This window comes from Melanostigma gelatinosum (genome assembly GCF_949748355.1).
Source record: "Melanostigma gelatinosum genome assembly, chromosome: 4".
In the NCBI taxonomy this organism is placed as follows: domain Eukaryota; kingdom Metazoa; phylum Chordata; class Actinopteri; order Perciformes; family Zoarcidae; genus Melanostigma; species Melanostigma gelatinosum.
Window position 1 is genome coordinate 4,460,204 of NC_136637.1, and position 17,733 is coordinate 4,477,936.

The following is a 17,733-nucleotide window of genomic DNA, read 5'->3' on the forward strand; positions in this document are numbered from 1 at the left end:
ACCCCTAATACACATATACATCTGTTTGGGTTGTTGGTCAATGATTAAAGCTACAATCCTGAAAGAATTAAACTGGGTGTGAAAGTTTCAATAAAGTGTCCTTGGTCTTATCAGTATAAAAGACCCCATGAGGGTGTCTGGTGACAGTCACAAGTAATAAACCAGAAAGTGAGCATCAATCCATTATTTGGCTGTTTTGAGTTCATCTAGGGTAGGGGTATTCAACTAAAATTCCAAAAGGTCCAGATTGAGAAAATCTCCTGGTGCAAAGGTCCGAAACATTACAATAATATCTGACTCGCGCTATTTACTGCCATATATATATATATGTATAAATATATTCAAGAAGCCTAGTAGTAGTAACAACAACGTCTCTGTAGTCAACAACTGTCAAAATCAAATAAAGTATACATCAATTATATTTTAACAGATTATTATTGTCAGTTTTCAAATTGAACTGGATGGATTATAAATAATACATAGATATACATAAATAAATGTTCTTCTCATTTAAAGTAAAATATGGTCTGGATTAAAGAATAACTGACATAACAGAAAGCTTTTCAAAAATGTGCATCTTAAAATAAAGTAATTCATTTGAGAAAAATAAATTTCACTGAATTGTCCTGCAGCTTTAAATTCAGTTCATTCAGGTGTGAAGTGATGTCAATCAAAAACAGCAACGATATTATATTTTTGTCATCTAAAAAGAGAAATCAGTGAGCATGGACTTTATCTGTGGTTATTAACACTTGTTTCAGCTCTATTCTCTCTGTTAATATCATTGTTGGACAGTGAATTAATGTGTTAGGATTCTGATCATACTGGGTTCTTAGGTTTATTTGATGTGTCTTCATTTAGATGAGTGGATCAATTTGTTCTGAAGAGTTGTGCTTTGCCTCGTAGTGCGCTTCATTTGCCGCTTTTACCAGTAGTTACGGTTTCTGAACATATGAGACATGTTGGTTCTAACTTCATGTGGGAATAATTAACATTTAACATTTATATTCTCTCTGAACACGTTTCTCTTTTTGGAGAATGTCATGTGAGATAACTTCTCAGATTAGCGTAATGTTCCTGCTCTTCTTTGTATTTCCTCGTCTCAGCCCGTGTGTCACGTGTGTGTAAATCTCGCTTGAGTCAGGAAATTTGTCAGAATACTCATATTTGATTGGCTGAGCTGCAACACCTGATGTGATTTACACCGCATTGGTCGGTGTGTTTCCTGCACCGCTGAACAAGTCCCGTAATGGCTGAATAAACTGCGCCGGTTAAGAGCTTAAAAAAGTGACAATGCCAGTAAAGTGCTGAAAGCTGCAGATATTCATGAAAATGACATCAGACTGTGAAATAAATTGTCCTGAGCCACTTTTCTGAAGAAAATCTTTGAAACTATGTTTACTTTCAGAAAATCAACTTTTGGCCTCCTCTCTGCCTGAAACGTCGTGTTGTGTTTGTTTGTCCTACAGCGCCTCCACTTGGAGGAGAGGAGCAATGAGCATCAATCACAGTAGTCAGTACAGCACCACAGATACAGCGGGGCTTTCTTTATGGCAGTCAATCAACGTGATGGAGAGGTGAACAGTCACAAACAAACCCTTTCTCTTTGTTTTTCTGTTCAAATAACGAAAATCTGTCTATTATAATTCTTCAAGGTATAAAAATCTGGATCTGAACGCAGGCTGATGTGATGTGAAATGCAACAACAGCCCTGTGACAGATGTCCAGTTGTTTCTTGTGTGTTGACTTTATGGTGTTTTTGAACATTTCAGTGAATTCACATTTCAGTGAATTATGAATTTCAGTGTTTCTTGTCTGTGCGTAATACTTGTCTCATCTGTGTAATGACACGACTGGAGTCACTATACTGTAGCACGTGTGGTAAAATAACACACGTAAAAGTGTTGTCTCTGGTGCAAATATTCAACTATTTTTTATTTAAGCAGCAACATTAGTCAACAGGATATAATATATCTATGTTTTAATCCATAGCAAATTGAGTATTTTTAGGTATAATCTAATTGTCCCGACAGGACTCATCCTGAGGACGGCTGCTGTCTTCCAGATGTTTTTACGGTGCGGTCACTACCGTTAGATCCTCACTGATCAAGTTGTCCTCTAAGGAGATTTGAATAGGCCTCATTAATGAAGTTTACGAGGCTGTGCCACGTGCGTAAAATGCGCACAGCTTCTTTTTCAATGGGGAGACACATCAATCCTGCTGCTGTGTGATGACTACAAGTTTATAATAAACTAAAAGGAAAGGATACTAAATACAAACAAATGGCGTGAAGAAACACAGTGAGAGAGCCATAACATGTTGGAAAATCTAAAATAATCAACAGGAAATTAATAGTTTGTAATAGCAGAAAGCAGTGGTGGGCCGTCAGGGCCTGTAAGGCCTTTTCTGCTGGCCTAAACAGAATCACAAAGCTATATCTATTTTATAATTGTTCTTAATCTACATGTATTATAATTTATAAAAATATTTTTCCCATTATCTTATTTTCTCATTGCACAGCTATTGTCTTCCTCAGTTCCTGCTTCCAGTGCAGCTCGCTTTAAGTAGAGCTTTTATCCAATCAGATCTCACCTCTGTGAAGAGAGGCCCCAGGCCTGCAGACTCTCAAGTGCATCCATGTGCAGTTTAAGTGAATGGGGACGATATTGTTGATTGTCATATTCTTCAACCAATCAGATGTTTAGTTTGACATGTTGGCCGTATTCTTTGGCGCATCAGAGCCTGCTAGCCGGCCTATAATGACATCAGCATTAAGTGCAGCTCAGTGTCCATGTACAGCTCTGCCGCGAGGTGCAGTGTGCTGTGATTGTCCACTGTCACTCACACTGTGAAGCGTAACGAACTTCGGTTTAATAAATGATTCAAATGAGAAACTAACGCAATGTTCTTTTATTTTACAACTGAGCCATTGTGCAGTCTGATACAGGTGAACAAACTCAATGTTTGCATTTGATTAAAAAAAAAAAACATACATCGAACCAATCAATGTGTCACATAACTAATTACAAAGCAAAATAATGTATGTTCTACTATGATTATTACAAATTTAACATCAAGTGCTAACTTCGTACAGTGTTTGACACACACACACAGCGTTATTCACATATTGCTGATGTGGTCTGCCATTGTGTCAGTGGAACTCCACCCTTTCACCAGTAGAACACAGAATGGACGAAGCGTCTTCAGCGCAGCGTTCCACGTGTCGGGGTCTCGGTCCCCTGGGTTTACCCTGAGGTCAAGGTTCAGCCGGTGCGGTGGACGATATGTCCTCAACCTCTTAGCGAACTCCAGGAGCTCAGCCGGCTGAATGAAGTTGGAGCTGTTCAGGACAAAAAGGCAGCGAGTTTACATAAAGATGTAAAGTTGTGAGCTACTAATATCATGATAAAAAACTAAACAATCTGTTACAAGTCCCAACAAAGTCCTCAATTCAAAGTCTGAATTAAATAAAAGGTATGTAAAAATATATATATAAAATTATATGTATAATTAAGTAAATGTACCGTAATTAAAATATACAAGTAAAATACAGTCAAATGGGCTCTGTAGTTGTTTCATTAATATATATATAATAATATCAGACTATTGATGCAATAAACTGTAAAATGCATTTGTAATGAGCTAATTTCATTCATTATTATTTACTGTTAGGTGGTTTAATTAACTGTATAACAATGTATTGTATTTCATAAAATAACTAAAATTGTGTAGCTTTGCAAGAAGTACAGTACTAGAGTAAGTGTACTTCGTTACGTTCCACAACTGAGAGATACAGTATACACACGTGGACAAAATTGTTGGTACCTTTCTACAAGACTTCTGCACCTGTCAACAGGTACCGTATTTTGGCTCACTCCTCGTGAGCAAACTGCTTCAGCTGTCTCAGGTTTCACAGTAGGGACAGTGTTCTTTTTTTGTATGCTTCATTTTTGCGTCTGTGAACAGAGCTGATGCGACTTGCCAAAAAGCTCCAGTTTTGTCTCATCTGACCAAAGGACATTCTCACAGAAGCTTTGTGGCGTGTCAATATGCATTTTAGCAAATTCCAGTTTCAAAACTGGAGCTTTTGAGCAACTCACATCAGCTCTATTTTCACAAACACAGACCTGATCTCAACCCTATTGAACATCTGTGAAACATCTGCTGAAACATGTGGTCTGGAGAAGGCACCCTTCAAACCTGTGACAGCTGGAGCAGTTTGCTCACGAGGAGTGAGCCAATATACCTGTTGACAAGTGCAGAAGTCTCATTGAGAGTGACAGAAATGGCTTGATTGCAGTGATTGCCTCAAAAGATTGTGCAACAAAATATTTTGTTAAGGGTACCATCATTTTTGTCCAGGCCATTTTCATTATTATTATTATTATTTTTTAAATGATTCTGTTGAACCACAATTCAAAAGCAATGTCTGCTTTTCATTCGTTCATTTTTATTTATTCTTACTTTGGTCAGTTTCAAGTTATTTCAATGACCATTGTGGGTTTTTCTTTCTTTAACGGAAGGGTACCAACAATTTTGTCCACGTGTGTATATCTATACAGCTATATCTATACAGATATATCTATCATATTTTTTTCTCTTTCTCTCCATGCTTCATACAATATTTTCTATTGTTTATTGAGCATCATTCTAGAAAATGAAATCCACAATGATAAACATATTACAAGGTAAATCATGCAATCATTATTTGAAATGCAATGCTTTTTTTGGTATATGGTGTAATGTAGACTTTAGAGGCACAGTAACAGTGAATACAATATACACATGCTAACTTCTTTAGTCCCAACAACATGTAGAGTCAAAGTTTGAGGAGCCCACATGCTTTTGACTTTCTCAGCTGACTTAACTTGCTACGGCTGAAAAGAGAAAATCTATTTGACCCAGTGGTTCAGCTGATGAACCACTGGGTCAAATAGATTTTGAAGTGATAGAAGTGATGTTTTGTTTATACCTCTCCGATAGAGCTAAAGGCATTTATGCTCAATGCACATTTCGTCGCTTTATGCTCCGAAAGTGTGAAGAATCAAAAAGACGAGTGTAACAGGAAAATCGCCATAAAGCAAACTCCACAATGCAGAGGAGGGATTGTAATGACTGTAAACTTATATCTCTTATTTATGGACTACTTTATAGCCTAATGCTGCGTTCACACCGGTCGCGTTGATTTTTTGACGCACTGCAAAAAAGTGTCCAACGCACTGCACAATCGCGTCCAACGCGCCGCCGGTCGTGTTCACACCAAACGCCGCAAAATCTCGTAGCGCCGGAGAGGGGGCGTGGTTTATCGTCCTGGAAGCAGCCGTTCACCTGGCCGCCATTTCTTTCCGCTGTCAACCGTGAAAGGAATAAGGACAATTGCTGCTTTGTACGTGTTGTGGAAGTCCCTCAAACGTCGGAATGCCAAACGCCGTCATGTCTGGTTCATAATATTGTTCAGAGGAGCTCCGTGGATTGTATCGAGCTGTATTCACTGTCTAGCAAGCCACCGGTCGCTGTTTACTACAGCTGTAGGAACACTAAATAAACTGATTTGGCTGTGATTCAACGGCAATAAACCGACAAAAAGGGACTCCGAAATAACTACGTAATGATGCCGATTTGTACTTGTCTTCTCCGACAAAAAGGGACTCCGAAATAACTACGTAATGATGCCGATTTGTAGGTTACTGGTCTTCTCAATGGAGCTCTGATGGATCGGTGCTAGGCTATGCTAACATCGTAGCAGCTCCACCAGCACTCAATAACGTCAAGTAGACGTAAATACGGCAGCGTCTATTCATAGTTTGTACCGTATGGTTTACACACACACATGCATACACATAGTTTGGTCCGGTCTCTATTGATATGAGGTATCGTAGAGCTCTGGGTGAACACAGACGGCTACAGGATTTATTTCCTGATTCAACAACGGCAGGAAGCCAGTGATGACAGGGGGAGCAACTCAACGCTGATAGGCTATCGCGCCACAGCGTCACGCGATTATGTCGCTGAAGTTGAAAAATTTCAACTCGCGCGTTGGTGATTGGCGTCCACCGCACTGCAATAACGCGTCCAACGCGCCATCGCAAAATCGCGGCGCGCCAGTCTCATCGCGTCTGTGCATAGACTTTGTATGTAATCTCGACGCGCGTCAAAAAATCAACGCGACCGGTGTGAACACGGCATAATGCTGCGTTCACACCAAACGCGTCGCGCGAGTAGATTACATACAAAGTCTATGAACAGACGCAATGAGACTGGCGCGGCGCGAATCTGCGATGGACTCGAATCCGTGTCAAACGCCAAATCGCCCCGACGCGCGAGTTGAAATTTTTCAACTTCTGCGAAATATTCGCGTTACGCCGCGGCGCAATAGCCTATCAGCGTTGAGTTGCTCCCCCTGTCATCACTGACGACCTGCCGTTGTTGAATCAGGAAATAAATACTGTAGCAGTCTGTGTTCACCCACAACTCTACGATACCTCATATCAACAGAGACCGGACCAAACTATGTGTATAAATGTGTGTGTGTACAGCTGTAGTAAATAGCTACTTGTGTGGCTTGCTAGACACAGTGAATACAGCTCGTTAAAATCCACGGAGCTCCTCTGGACAATATTATGAACCAGACATGACGGCGTTTAGTTTCCCGGGATATCTGTGACTTCCACAACACATACTAAGCAGAAAGAGGTTATTTTTTCCATGGTTAATGGCAGACAGTTGAACGGCTTTCAGGGCGATAAGCCCCGCCCCCTCTCCGGCGCGTCCAGCGTGATTCGCGCGAATGAACACTTGGTCCCTGGTGTTTTGACCGGCGGCGCGATGGACGCGAATATGCGGCGCGATGAATTTGCGACGCGTTTGGTGTGAACGCAGCATTAGACCTGTAATATATGACCTGTAAAGAAACAAGTCATATATTAAATGCATTAAAAAGAAATGAAGGTTGAATATTCTGTAAACAGTTTGATTTTCTCCCCGTTCTTTTGGGGGGCCTTTCCCGTTCCGATGTGAGGGTTCCAGGACAAGAGGATGTAGCATGTGTACAGATTGTAAAGCCCTTTGAGGCAAATTTGTAATTTGTGATTTTGGGCGATACAAAAATAAATAGAATTTAAATGAAGTGAATTTAGCTGCAAAATATTTAGTCAAACGAAGCATCTAAAAACTAATTTATAGTACTTTTATCAGTGAACTATTTGGAACAGTCACGTCTGTAAAGCTCTAAGCAAGCACCAAGTTACAAAAAATGTAGAGGTGCACGAGCGAGCGCGCGGCACACAGGCAATGGTTACGTCGTGTTCTGGCGCCGGCTTCACCACGTCGACCTTAAACTAAGCTGAAGCCCGAGGCAGCGCTCACCTGATGTCGAGTCGTTTCACTGAGCTCGGCGAGGGTCCTGAAAACAGCTCCGCCAGCACACACACGTTCTTGGCTGTTGACACAGACAGTTACCATATATTCAGTGAATATTTAATTTGCCTTCATGATTTAGAGATGCACCAATAGCACATGTATGGGTCACCTGTCTGTTGAGACTGAAAACTAAAAATATGAATTGATCTTTTGGAAGGGGCCACAAGCTGTGAACAAAACACAAACCTATTATCACCATTCAAGTTCAAAGCGCACAAAATGTACATGTAACATTCAGAAACCGTTTAACTAATGTAAGTAATCAGCTGTGGAAGTTTCATGGTGATATCTATTAGTTATGAGAATGAAAACTGTATTCACCTGTTGTGTCTCCACTGAAGAGAAAAGAAAACTTTAACTGAACTCTCTCCACTCTCAATCACTACACAGCTGTGTTTAGAAGTCTCAAGGATTTCATGTGAATGGAGGATTATCATTGTAACGATGTCATGTCACAATATTGTCTATAATATATATATAAAATGATATGTATAATTAAGTAATGTTACAGAATGTTACAGTTTCTCAACATCTGCACTCTGGATGAAAAGTTCTGAATAGGATTCAAAGAGTTTATTACGAAGGCTCCTTTTCTGATTAGACTCATTCGTTCTGATGCAACCGTTTGCCATGGGGCCTCTTCTCAGATTTTACAACTGACAACCTTCCGATTTACCTCAATTGGATCCACAGTTCATTCACTTTAACGGACTCCTTGTGGAAGCTAATGGGGATCCTTTTCAAAAATATGACATGTTTTGATAACAAATGGTGAAGCTAGAGACTACAGAGTGCACAGAATGAGGACTGTGGATTTAGACCCACATGTGGATTTAGGATCACGGATCGATCCGTGATCCGTTCGGCTCAGCCCTCACGGTTCGGATCACTCGTGAACCGCGGATCAATCGAGTATTTTTTTTTTTCTTTCTTTTTTACAGTGTAATCATCATAGTGTGTAATAAAGTTCTCCTGCTGCTGTTCCTTTTCAAGTAACAAGTCCCCGAACATCAGTGCAGAGTGTCAGTGAACAGATATGAAGCAGTAGTGTGTTCACGTGAACGGAGCAGGTTCGAAGCATTTAACGGTGGCGAGTTAAATGGCGAGCGGAGGAACGTAAGAAGCCGCGGCGTCATTTAAGTCGCAAGTTTGGGAACATTTTGTCTTTCCTGTAACGTATAATAACGGATGAGGGTAGTGGACGAAAGCGTTACGGTATGTAGGCGTTATTTAAAGAGAGACGCACGACAACGGGAATACATCGGCATGTCCACACATATGAAGAGACACCATCCCGTCTGTCAGCGACGGGGACACTCCGGTGTAGAAAACAAAGGATTTCTAAATCTGGTTAAAGTGCTTGAGCCACGCTACGAAATCCACTCACGCACCCACTTCAGTGTGAAGCTGTTCCAGACCTCTATGAGAAGGAAAAGACTGTAGAGACCGCTTTCACCACGGCGGAGTGATTCTTAGTCCGGTGCTGTAGACACGCCCCCTCTGTGAGAGTCACACACACACACACCTGGTTCAGGTGCTGACAGAAGTGTCAGAGTGAAGCTAGACAGGCCCAATAATATTCCAGTCACCACAGAAAGGTCGACCCTCTCCCCAGACAATGGAGATATTCTCATCTTTTTGAAAATAATGTCACAGTAATGGTAAACATTGTTGTGTATTTGAATGGCATAACCTGACAGGACGTAAACACAGACCCAAGTTGTTGATGAGCAGTTCAGTTCAGTGTAAACAGTGGAAGCAGCTCACTGGCTGTTTCTTTTTCAATATTGATGAAAGGACGAGGATATCAACATACCTCATGTTGCACTTAAACTTAACAGAATTCTTGAACGTATTATTTTTATTTATTTATTTCATTTCGTTTCAAATTGGACATCTTCAATATTTTTGTTTTCATGTAAGACTATGAACCAAAGTTCTTTGCTTGCAGTGTTCTTGAAGTTCTTTAATTTATAAATGGAAAGCAAAGTTATATTTGTCTCCTCCCCTTTTCTTTGTTGATCCGAACCGTGACTCCTGAACCGTGACTCCTGAACCGTGACTCCTGAACCGTGATCCGAACCGAACTGTGAGGTTTGTGATCAGTTACACCCCTAGTGGTGACTAACAGTTTTATTAAGATATCCCTGAAAAAAATCCATATAAATTCCATAATCTACAGGATAAGGATATTGACATAATTCAACCTTTTTCATCTGACGATCATCAATTACAAGCTCAGGACCATAATCAATGACAAACATAAGAAACAGGTTTGCTATCACCATCTTAATACAAAAAGCCTACATTCTATTTTGTACACAGCTTTAGAAAAGGTACTCAAAAGGCACTTTCATGGCACGTTACTGTCCTTTCATGGACAGTAACAGCAGCAGTAAAAGCATCTCAGAATCCCGTCAGTGGAGAGACGTGAAGGACTTACCCAGCCGGTTCTGAGCCAAGCTGAGTGTGTGGAGGGAGGGCACCGCCTTCAGAGCGGCCACCAGCCGCTGCAAACTCTCCTCCTTGTTGCTCCAGCACTCAACGAGGCGGCAGTCATTAAACAGCAGCTCTGAGAGTGGGAGAGGAAAATGGCAGATCGTTAAACATCGAGATGCTGAGACCATGGCTGCCATGCGTTTTACTACATTTTTTCTCTTGATTTGTTGTCTTTTTGTCATTATTGCTAGAGCACTTCTGGCATATGAGAGAAGAATCTGAGGAGCGACTGTGGCTAAGTGGGAAGCAGGGCCTTCAATCAGAGGATCAGCGGTTCGATCCCCGGCTCCGCCTCCGCTAGTTGCATGTCGATGTGTCCTTGAGCAAGGCACTTAACTCCAAAATTGCTCCTTTAGCTGTGTAGATAGAATCTGAATTGTAAGTTGCTTTGGATGAAAGCGTCTGCTAAATGACTGTAATGTAATGTGGGGAGGATGCGTAGGAATTGGATTAATTTGTGTGGAGCGGACCTTGAGATCACCGCCGAACCTGCCAAACCAAATGCCACTGACCGCCCTATGGAGGAGAGGGAGGATGGAAGCTGAGCTAACCCAGCTAGGACCTAAGGCCTTAGGTCCTGGCTAATGTCTAGTCGGAGGAAGGTTCAGGCTAACCAGCTTCGTGGTGGCATCCCGGATCAAGCTGTACTTGACGGCTGGGCCGCACGACAGAGCGCAGGACTTAGCATTAGCCAAACTTCTGCATAACGCAGCTTTAGAAAGATAACTTAACATTAACATCTTATTTTTAACCTTGGGCTCCAGGTCATATCATGAACTGAAGTAGATATGTAAAGCCTCTGCTAAAACTGCATTCACTTATGAACAGGTTTAGACATTATGGACTGTGTTACCAAAGAAAGGTATTCTCAGGGAGCCACGCCATGCGGTGAACAGCCGAGAGTCAGTCAAGCTGCGTTGGCAGAGTACAAGTGTTTCTCCACCACACAGCCAGTGGTGGAAAGTAACTAAGTAGATTTACTTTAGCACATTTTATGCTACTTCTTACCTCTACTACATCTCAGTGGATTGTATCGTGCTTTTCAAAAGTGTCTGACAGCTTTCGTTACTTTGCAGATTCTGACGATGACAACTAAATATAAATCAACTAATAAATGTTGATGTATTATTATAGATTTAACCACCCAGCAATATATAAAGTAACTAATGTGAGCTCCATCTTCACCAGCTGCAACATTAAAGTGATAACTACTTTAATGCATTCATAGTTATAATCCAATATACTATTCTGCATACTTTTGGTACTTTAAGTATATTTTAAGAACACTTTTGTACTTTTTTGTAGCCGTTACTATGAAATTGAATAACAGAATATATGTTGTGTCAGACCTGTTTTCATTGACGATCAGCACCACCTACAAAGCATCACATTTTCTACAACTCCTTCACATTAAAAGCCTCTCAATGCTTTGATAGGGCTTAAATTGATCCGTAAAAAGTAAAGTAAGGCTGATGTGTGACAGTACAAACTGGAGCACAGGAGTGATGCTAAACTCCAATCCAGAAATTCAGTTAGAAGCTTAAAAACAGGACATTGCGGCTGACTTGACTTCCCATGTATCTGATGTTCTCCTGCAGTCACGAGTCGTTCTCCTTTTCTTACCTTCCAACTTGCAGTCTCTCAGTAGATTTAGGATCTCGGGGAGACAATCGGACAGCTTAAGGTCCTCCAAGTTGAGACTCCTCAAGAGGGGATTTGACTCTAAAAGTTTAGAGATTAAATTTGGTTGAGAGTTAGACAGATAAATGGACCAGGCTGATATTAGGGCAGGGCAGGCATTATATTACCAGTAGCTTATTGTACAGATATTTGTACCTGTGTTTCTGCCGACTGATTAGTAACAAGAAACTGCAGCACAGAAAAGCTTAGTAGAGACAACTGACAAGTTAAACTGCAAAAGCCCCGCTATCTTAGTCACAAAAACTAAATCTATACCAAATCGGGGGATATATGGTTTGAAGATGATCAGTAACGGCCTAGAATTTTTATTCACATCGGTTCAGTAGTTCTTAAAGGGTAATGCTGGTGTTACTCTATATTTCTTATAAGCAACAAATCCAGTAAGTGTGATAGTGTATCTCAATACCTTCTGATATCCACAAACTTTACTCAAACAGGAGAACTGTTGGGGACTATTTTCAGCAGTGGCTTCATCCACATTTGGTTTGGTTTGTGGCAGCAGGTCGGTGTATGAGTTAAAAATAAACGAGTATGTGTTGATGGTAATAAAGGAACAAGTCACCCTGAGTGACTGATAGATGTGTTTTTAATAGTTTATGCACATCGATGGAGCACTGTGGCAGAGGAAGAAGATAAATCTGATTCTGATACACACAAGATTTGAAAAATATAGAATATCACCAGACTTATGCTGTCAAGATGTCAATTCTAAACATTTGATATACCCACTGGGAATCCTCTGTACACATGAGTGGAAATCTCACCGATGCCCCGGTGATTTGTGTACACGGTTAATTTTTTTAGAAGGCCTGTAAACTCGCCCTGTGGTGAACCTCGTACAGTGACATACGTACATACAAACAAACCTGAGAGAGTGGTGAAGAGTCGGCTCAGAGAGGAGCCGGTTGGTAATCTCATCCCGGCTAGGTGAAGAGAGGTGAAATGTGGACAGCGTCTCAGCACGGATGTGACAAAGCTCAGATCTGTCTGGAGCTCCGCCACTTTGATGTCCAGCTTCTCCAGGGGCAGCAGCTCAGCTGAGGGGTAAGGAGGTGGATAATTATACCCTACACTGCTGTAGTATTAGCAGTATTTGTATTTAAAACTATGTGCCATTCTGCTCTACCGATCCATTCTGAACAAACTCTAAAAAGGAGCAGTTTAGGTCTACATTAACATGACATGATTTAGATGTCGCTTTTATCCAAATACAATAAGAGAATTCAACCTCCTGTTCTCGAATGTAGGACACTCAACAGATACTCGCAAACGGCTACCAAGAAAACCTCAACGCCCACCTTTCAAAAATATTGCTTCCAGCAAACCCTGCGACGTTCCCTGAATGCACCTCCATTTGAGAAATGCTTCACTTCAGAATTAGTAGCTTAAATCTGGACTGGTTCATCTCTTGTTTTTCCAAATGACATGACACTTTCAATCCTGCACACATGAAGTGTAACTTCCCTTTGAGTAGAAGTGTTTCACAGCACCTGACAAGTCTGACTCCGCAGTCCTGGGACGATGCGGTAAGAGGCGCGGCCCCCACATCAAAGTCTGGATCTCCGCGTGCAGGGACGTCAGGTTGGGGCTCGCGTCCAGCAGGACCTTCACAAGCCGGGTGCACGGCAGGACGCTGACGCTCAGATGGGCAAGAGAGCTGCGGGAGCTCTCCGACAGCTGCTTCAGGGCTCTGGCCAGCGACAACACATCGGAGTCCCTGAAGGTCACTGCACAAACGAGTTACAACTAATTATTCCTGCACCCCCACAACAAAAATGTGCCGTCTACCCTCGCTTTTAGTTTTGTCAACTGATTAAATGGTTTCAATTCAGCAATGCTGTCTACAGATCCCATGGATTTAATTCACTCCCTTGAAATGTTACTGCAGTTTAAAGGGAGAGTATGTGGTAGTTATCGGATGTAGATTTCAGCATGCAGAAAATATTCCATCCAAGTACTATACATACAGTGGATATAAAAAGTCTCACACCCCTGTTAAAATGCCAGGTTTTTGTGAGAAATGAGACCAAGATAAATCATGTCAGAACCTTTTCCACCATTAATGTGACCTACAACGTGACCAATTCAATTGAAAAACAAACTGAAATCTTGTGGCTGTGTTCAGAATGAACCAATCACATTCAAACTCATGTTAAATAGTCGTCAGTGCACACATGCAATCATTTAAAGTGACTGATTAATCACAAATAAAGTTCAGCTGTTCTAGTAGGGGTTTCCTGACATTTTCTTGGTTGCATCTTACAGCAAAAGCCATGGTCAGCAGAGAGCTTCCAAAGCATCAGAGCAATCTCATTGTTGAAAGGTATCAGTCAGGAGAAGGGTACAAAAGAGTTTCCAAGGCATTAGATATACCATGAAACACAGTGAAGACAGTCATCATCAAGTGGAGAAAATGTGGCACAACAGTGACATTACCAAGAACTGGACGTCCCTCCAAAATTGATGAAAAGAAAACTGGTTAGGGAGGCTTCCAAGAGGCCTACAGCAACATTAAAGGATCTGCAGGAATTTCTGGCAAGTACTGGCATGTGACAACAATCTCCCGTATTCTTCATATGTTTAGGCTATGGGGTAGGGTGGCAAGACGGAAGAAGCCTTTTCTTACGAAGAAAAACATCCAAGGAAAAGGTATTAATCACCTTTGTTGTCACCAGTGCTGGAGGAAATTCATAGACCTCAATGTGTCAATGCTGCTGATAGCATGGAAGCACAGATACATGGTGCAAAGACCGGGACGCCCCCTGAACCCCCTCTCCCCTAAATACACAAGTTAAAAACTTACAAAAGCTGTGAAGCGTTAGAGAGCGAAGGCAGAAGAATGTGGGCAGGGCAGAGTTCAGCACTCTGAGGGAGTCAGACCCACACTGCCTGATGTCCAGACAATCGATCCGTCCCCATGGACAAGCCCCCGCCGAGGGACCATCAGGCGGACTGAAGGTTTTACAGAGAGCCTGCGGGTCCAATGTAAAGTTCGCTTTCCTAGATTGCTCCTCAGAGTCCAATTTGGAGCGTTTGCAGGGAGTGACTTGATCCTCTGAAGCTCTGGTCCCAAGACCTGAACCGCAACTGGGCCCGTCTGCGCTGGCTGAAGCAGCTTGTGAAATACAGCTCGCCTTTTTGCTGTTCAGCAGGTCCTTCAAGTCGGGATTTACATACTGAGATCCCCTGCCATGTAGGATCCAGGCCAGCACTATGGGACACTGCACATGTACCACGACTTTTTTGGCCACCCCGTGATCCAGCAAGCGATGGAGGACGTACAACGCAGATTGCGTCCTCCTCTTTGATATATCAATGTTCTGCGATACACCAACGCTCCAGATACGCTTCTCTAGGAGGTTCAGGAGAGGCCGTCGCTCGGCGGTTAAACTCTCAACTGGCGTAGTGAGCAGAAAATGTTTGATGCATTTCGCTGCCGCCCACAGGAAGGACGGGGTGTTCAAGTTTGTGATGTTCCTTTTGACGAAAGGGTTCGTGAAGCCGTAGAATACGAGAGTAAAAAGCATCCTCATTACTTCGTGTTTGGCCTCTTCTTCTGTGTCAAAGTCTGTGACCTGAAATGAAACACAGGGTACATATTACGTCTGGGTTCTGGATGTTACTTCAGTATATGAGATATTGGTCATTATAAAAAGGAGACATTGCACCTACATGGTTAGGTCCACACATGTCCTGTAGGATTCCAGTCCACTCAGGATGAGTGGACACCCCTGAGACAAAGCAAACGAAAAAATGACAAATTGAATCATGAGTTTAAAAGAAGTGCTATCTCTGTGATAAAAAAAAAAAGAAAGAGGAAACTTCAGTTGTTACCTCTCTGGTTGAGGGCAGGCTGGAGCTCATCCAGCTGACACACTGTCAGATAAGGAAGAAGATCCTTAATGAGAGGCGTTGGAAGACCTAGGTGAGGACAGATTGGTAAACTTTAGGACGTTCCAACAGTGGACACCAAATCCATCACCACACGTGACTAGCAAAAGCTGAGCAAAACAACAAAATCACTATGTAACCAAGTGCATTGGAAGTGACAATAATCAATATAAGACACCAGTCAGTGGTCTGTGACTGTTAAAATGTGGAACTTATGTAGCGTTACCGTTATATTTCTGTGTAACAATACATAGATATGGAAAAGTCCTTATAAGTCCTTGTACCGCTGTGTAACGCCGGTAAATTACTTCACCTGTGTCCGATAATTTTTTAGATTTTAGGAGAAACCTTCTAAATGGCAATTACTGTATAATAATATGGCCACAACTGGCTAGATTCTGAATAGAGTTAAGTGTAGCTGGCTATCTCTATTTGCAGGATATGTAACGTTAGCTAACGTAGGGACATGCTAGCTTCTACGACAATAACGCCAACAGTTATTGTACCGTAAACAACCCACTCTATGTGCGTTAGCCCTGCTTCGTGTACCCCGAGGCTAAGTAACGTCAACGTTACGGGAACCCGGCTAACGTGAACTTACCGAGAACAGCCTCAGTGCCCACAGCAGCGAAATGTTTCCTGACAGCTTGGAAACATATCTTCTTCAGACACAACGTTAGCTCCTTTGGATTGTTTGCCATTTTGTGCATCGTTGTGTTATCATTCGCTAACGTCATTAATTACGCCGCTAACGTTAAGCAACTGACACAACGGGAGACCGCGCCGGTGACGGCTCACGTCCGTCGATGTCAGGTCATGTTTACGGTCGGTCTTCTCCTCTTCTCTCCAGTAGGAGCTGGCTCAAATCGTGGCAGCGGCAGCTAGTAGAGGCACTTCCTGTTGCAAGCTCAGCTGCACGTGGCAGCTGAGCATGCAACAGGAAGTGACTGCCACTGTATGTGGCAGCTGCCACTAGCCTCTTGTGGCAGCTGCCAGCATTTCGGAGCGGATTCCGCGGTAGTTTAGCCTTTATTTGTCGTTATTTGACATTATGTAACAAAACATTAAGGTCATTGAAGGCATGACTGTTGGTATTTGTAATTAGTTTATGAAAAAAAGGCCGAATTATAATGGTATGGCCACTCGTTTTTGTTAACAAGCTAATTGCGGGCTATCTTCAGTTGATACCTGTTGCCCATGGCAACGATAAACACTTTCATGCTGCAGACTAAAGGAATGCAAATTGTAAATATGGATGGATATGCATTGTACTGTTTAGAGTGATAGCAACCCATATAACCTATTGAGTTGGATATATATACAGTATATAGATATATATATATATACAGTATGACACAAGTTGCGACAGTTACCACCGTTTGTGGTACCTGCCACTACTTTTCGCGACAGTTTTCACTGTTTTTGGCAGCTGCCACTAGCCTCTTGTGGCAGCTGCCAGCATTTCGGAGCGGATTCCGCGGTAGTTTAGCCTTTATTCGTCGTTATTTGACATTATGTGACAATACATTAAGGTCATTGAAGGCATGACTGCTGGTGGTTGTAATTAGTTTGTTAAAAAAAGGCCACTGTTTTTGTCAACAAGCTAATTGCGGGCTAACTTCAATTGGTACTTGTTGCCCATGGCAACGATAAACACTTTCATGCTGCAGACTAAAGGAATGCAGGTTGTAAATATGGATGATATGCATTGTACTGTTTAGAATGATGACAACAACGTGTGGGTTGTCACAAGTTTTGGGAAAGGTGCCACGGCTGTTTGGTCGATGGTTTATTTGAAAAAAAATGTGTTGAACAACAAACAATAACAATTTGACATATTGTCAATAATAACAGCAAAATACAGACATTTAAACTAACATACATTGACAGTGAAAGGTTAGTTAGTTACAACACTTGGAAAGCACATGTAGAATAATTATTTCTCCTCAAACCTCGAAAACACTTTAAAATTGTTTTTATCAATAAGCTCTGTGCAGAATTTGTCATAGTCCTTCTGTTTATCAAAAGCAAAAGTGAAAAGCTCTGCTGGAGACTCTTCACTTGGGTCATCTTCGCAGTTGTGCAGCTCCTGGAGGGCTTCCTGTTGTTCCTTTTCATCCATGGAAAAGACAGCGGGAACTTTAAACCCTCCATCAAATTGTGTCTTGCAACATCAGTCAGGTGCAGCCAGGCTGTCTCTCAGAAGAACATTTACCTGCAGT

The 17,733-nt window shown here is 41.9% G+C and overlaps 1 protein-coding gene across 2 annotated transcripts; it reads right to left on the bottom strand.

Annotated features, from left to right (window-relative positions):
* Positions 1 to 2,932: 2,932 nt before the first annotated feature.
* On the bottom strand, positions 2,933 to 16,308 carry lrrc41 (leucine rich repeat containing 41). 2 transcript variants are annotated; one of them, XM_079268025.1, is made up of 10 exons: positions 16,113 to 16,308; positions 15,455 to 15,541; positions 15,293 to 15,351; positions 14,424 to 15,195; positions 13,111 to 13,347; positions 12,487 to 12,657; positions 11,543 to 11,641; positions 9,864 to 9,992; positions 7,367 to 7,439; positions 2,933 to 3,341 (listed from the first exon to the last, which is right to left on the bottom strand). In XM_079268025.1, exons 1-10 carry the CDS (start codon positions 16,246 to 16,248, stop codon positions 3,122 to 3,124), a joined length of 1,983 nt encoding a protein of 660 aa, XP_079124151.1. In that variant the 5' UTR covers positions 16,249 to 16,308; the 3' UTR covers positions 2,933 to 3,121. The 2 variants fall into 2 exon arrangements, with proteins under 2 accessions (XP_079124151.1, XP_079124152.1); XM_079268026.1 differs by lacking the exon at positions 11,543 to 11,641.
* Between the last annotated feature and the right edge of the window lie 1,425 nt (positions 16,309 to 17,733).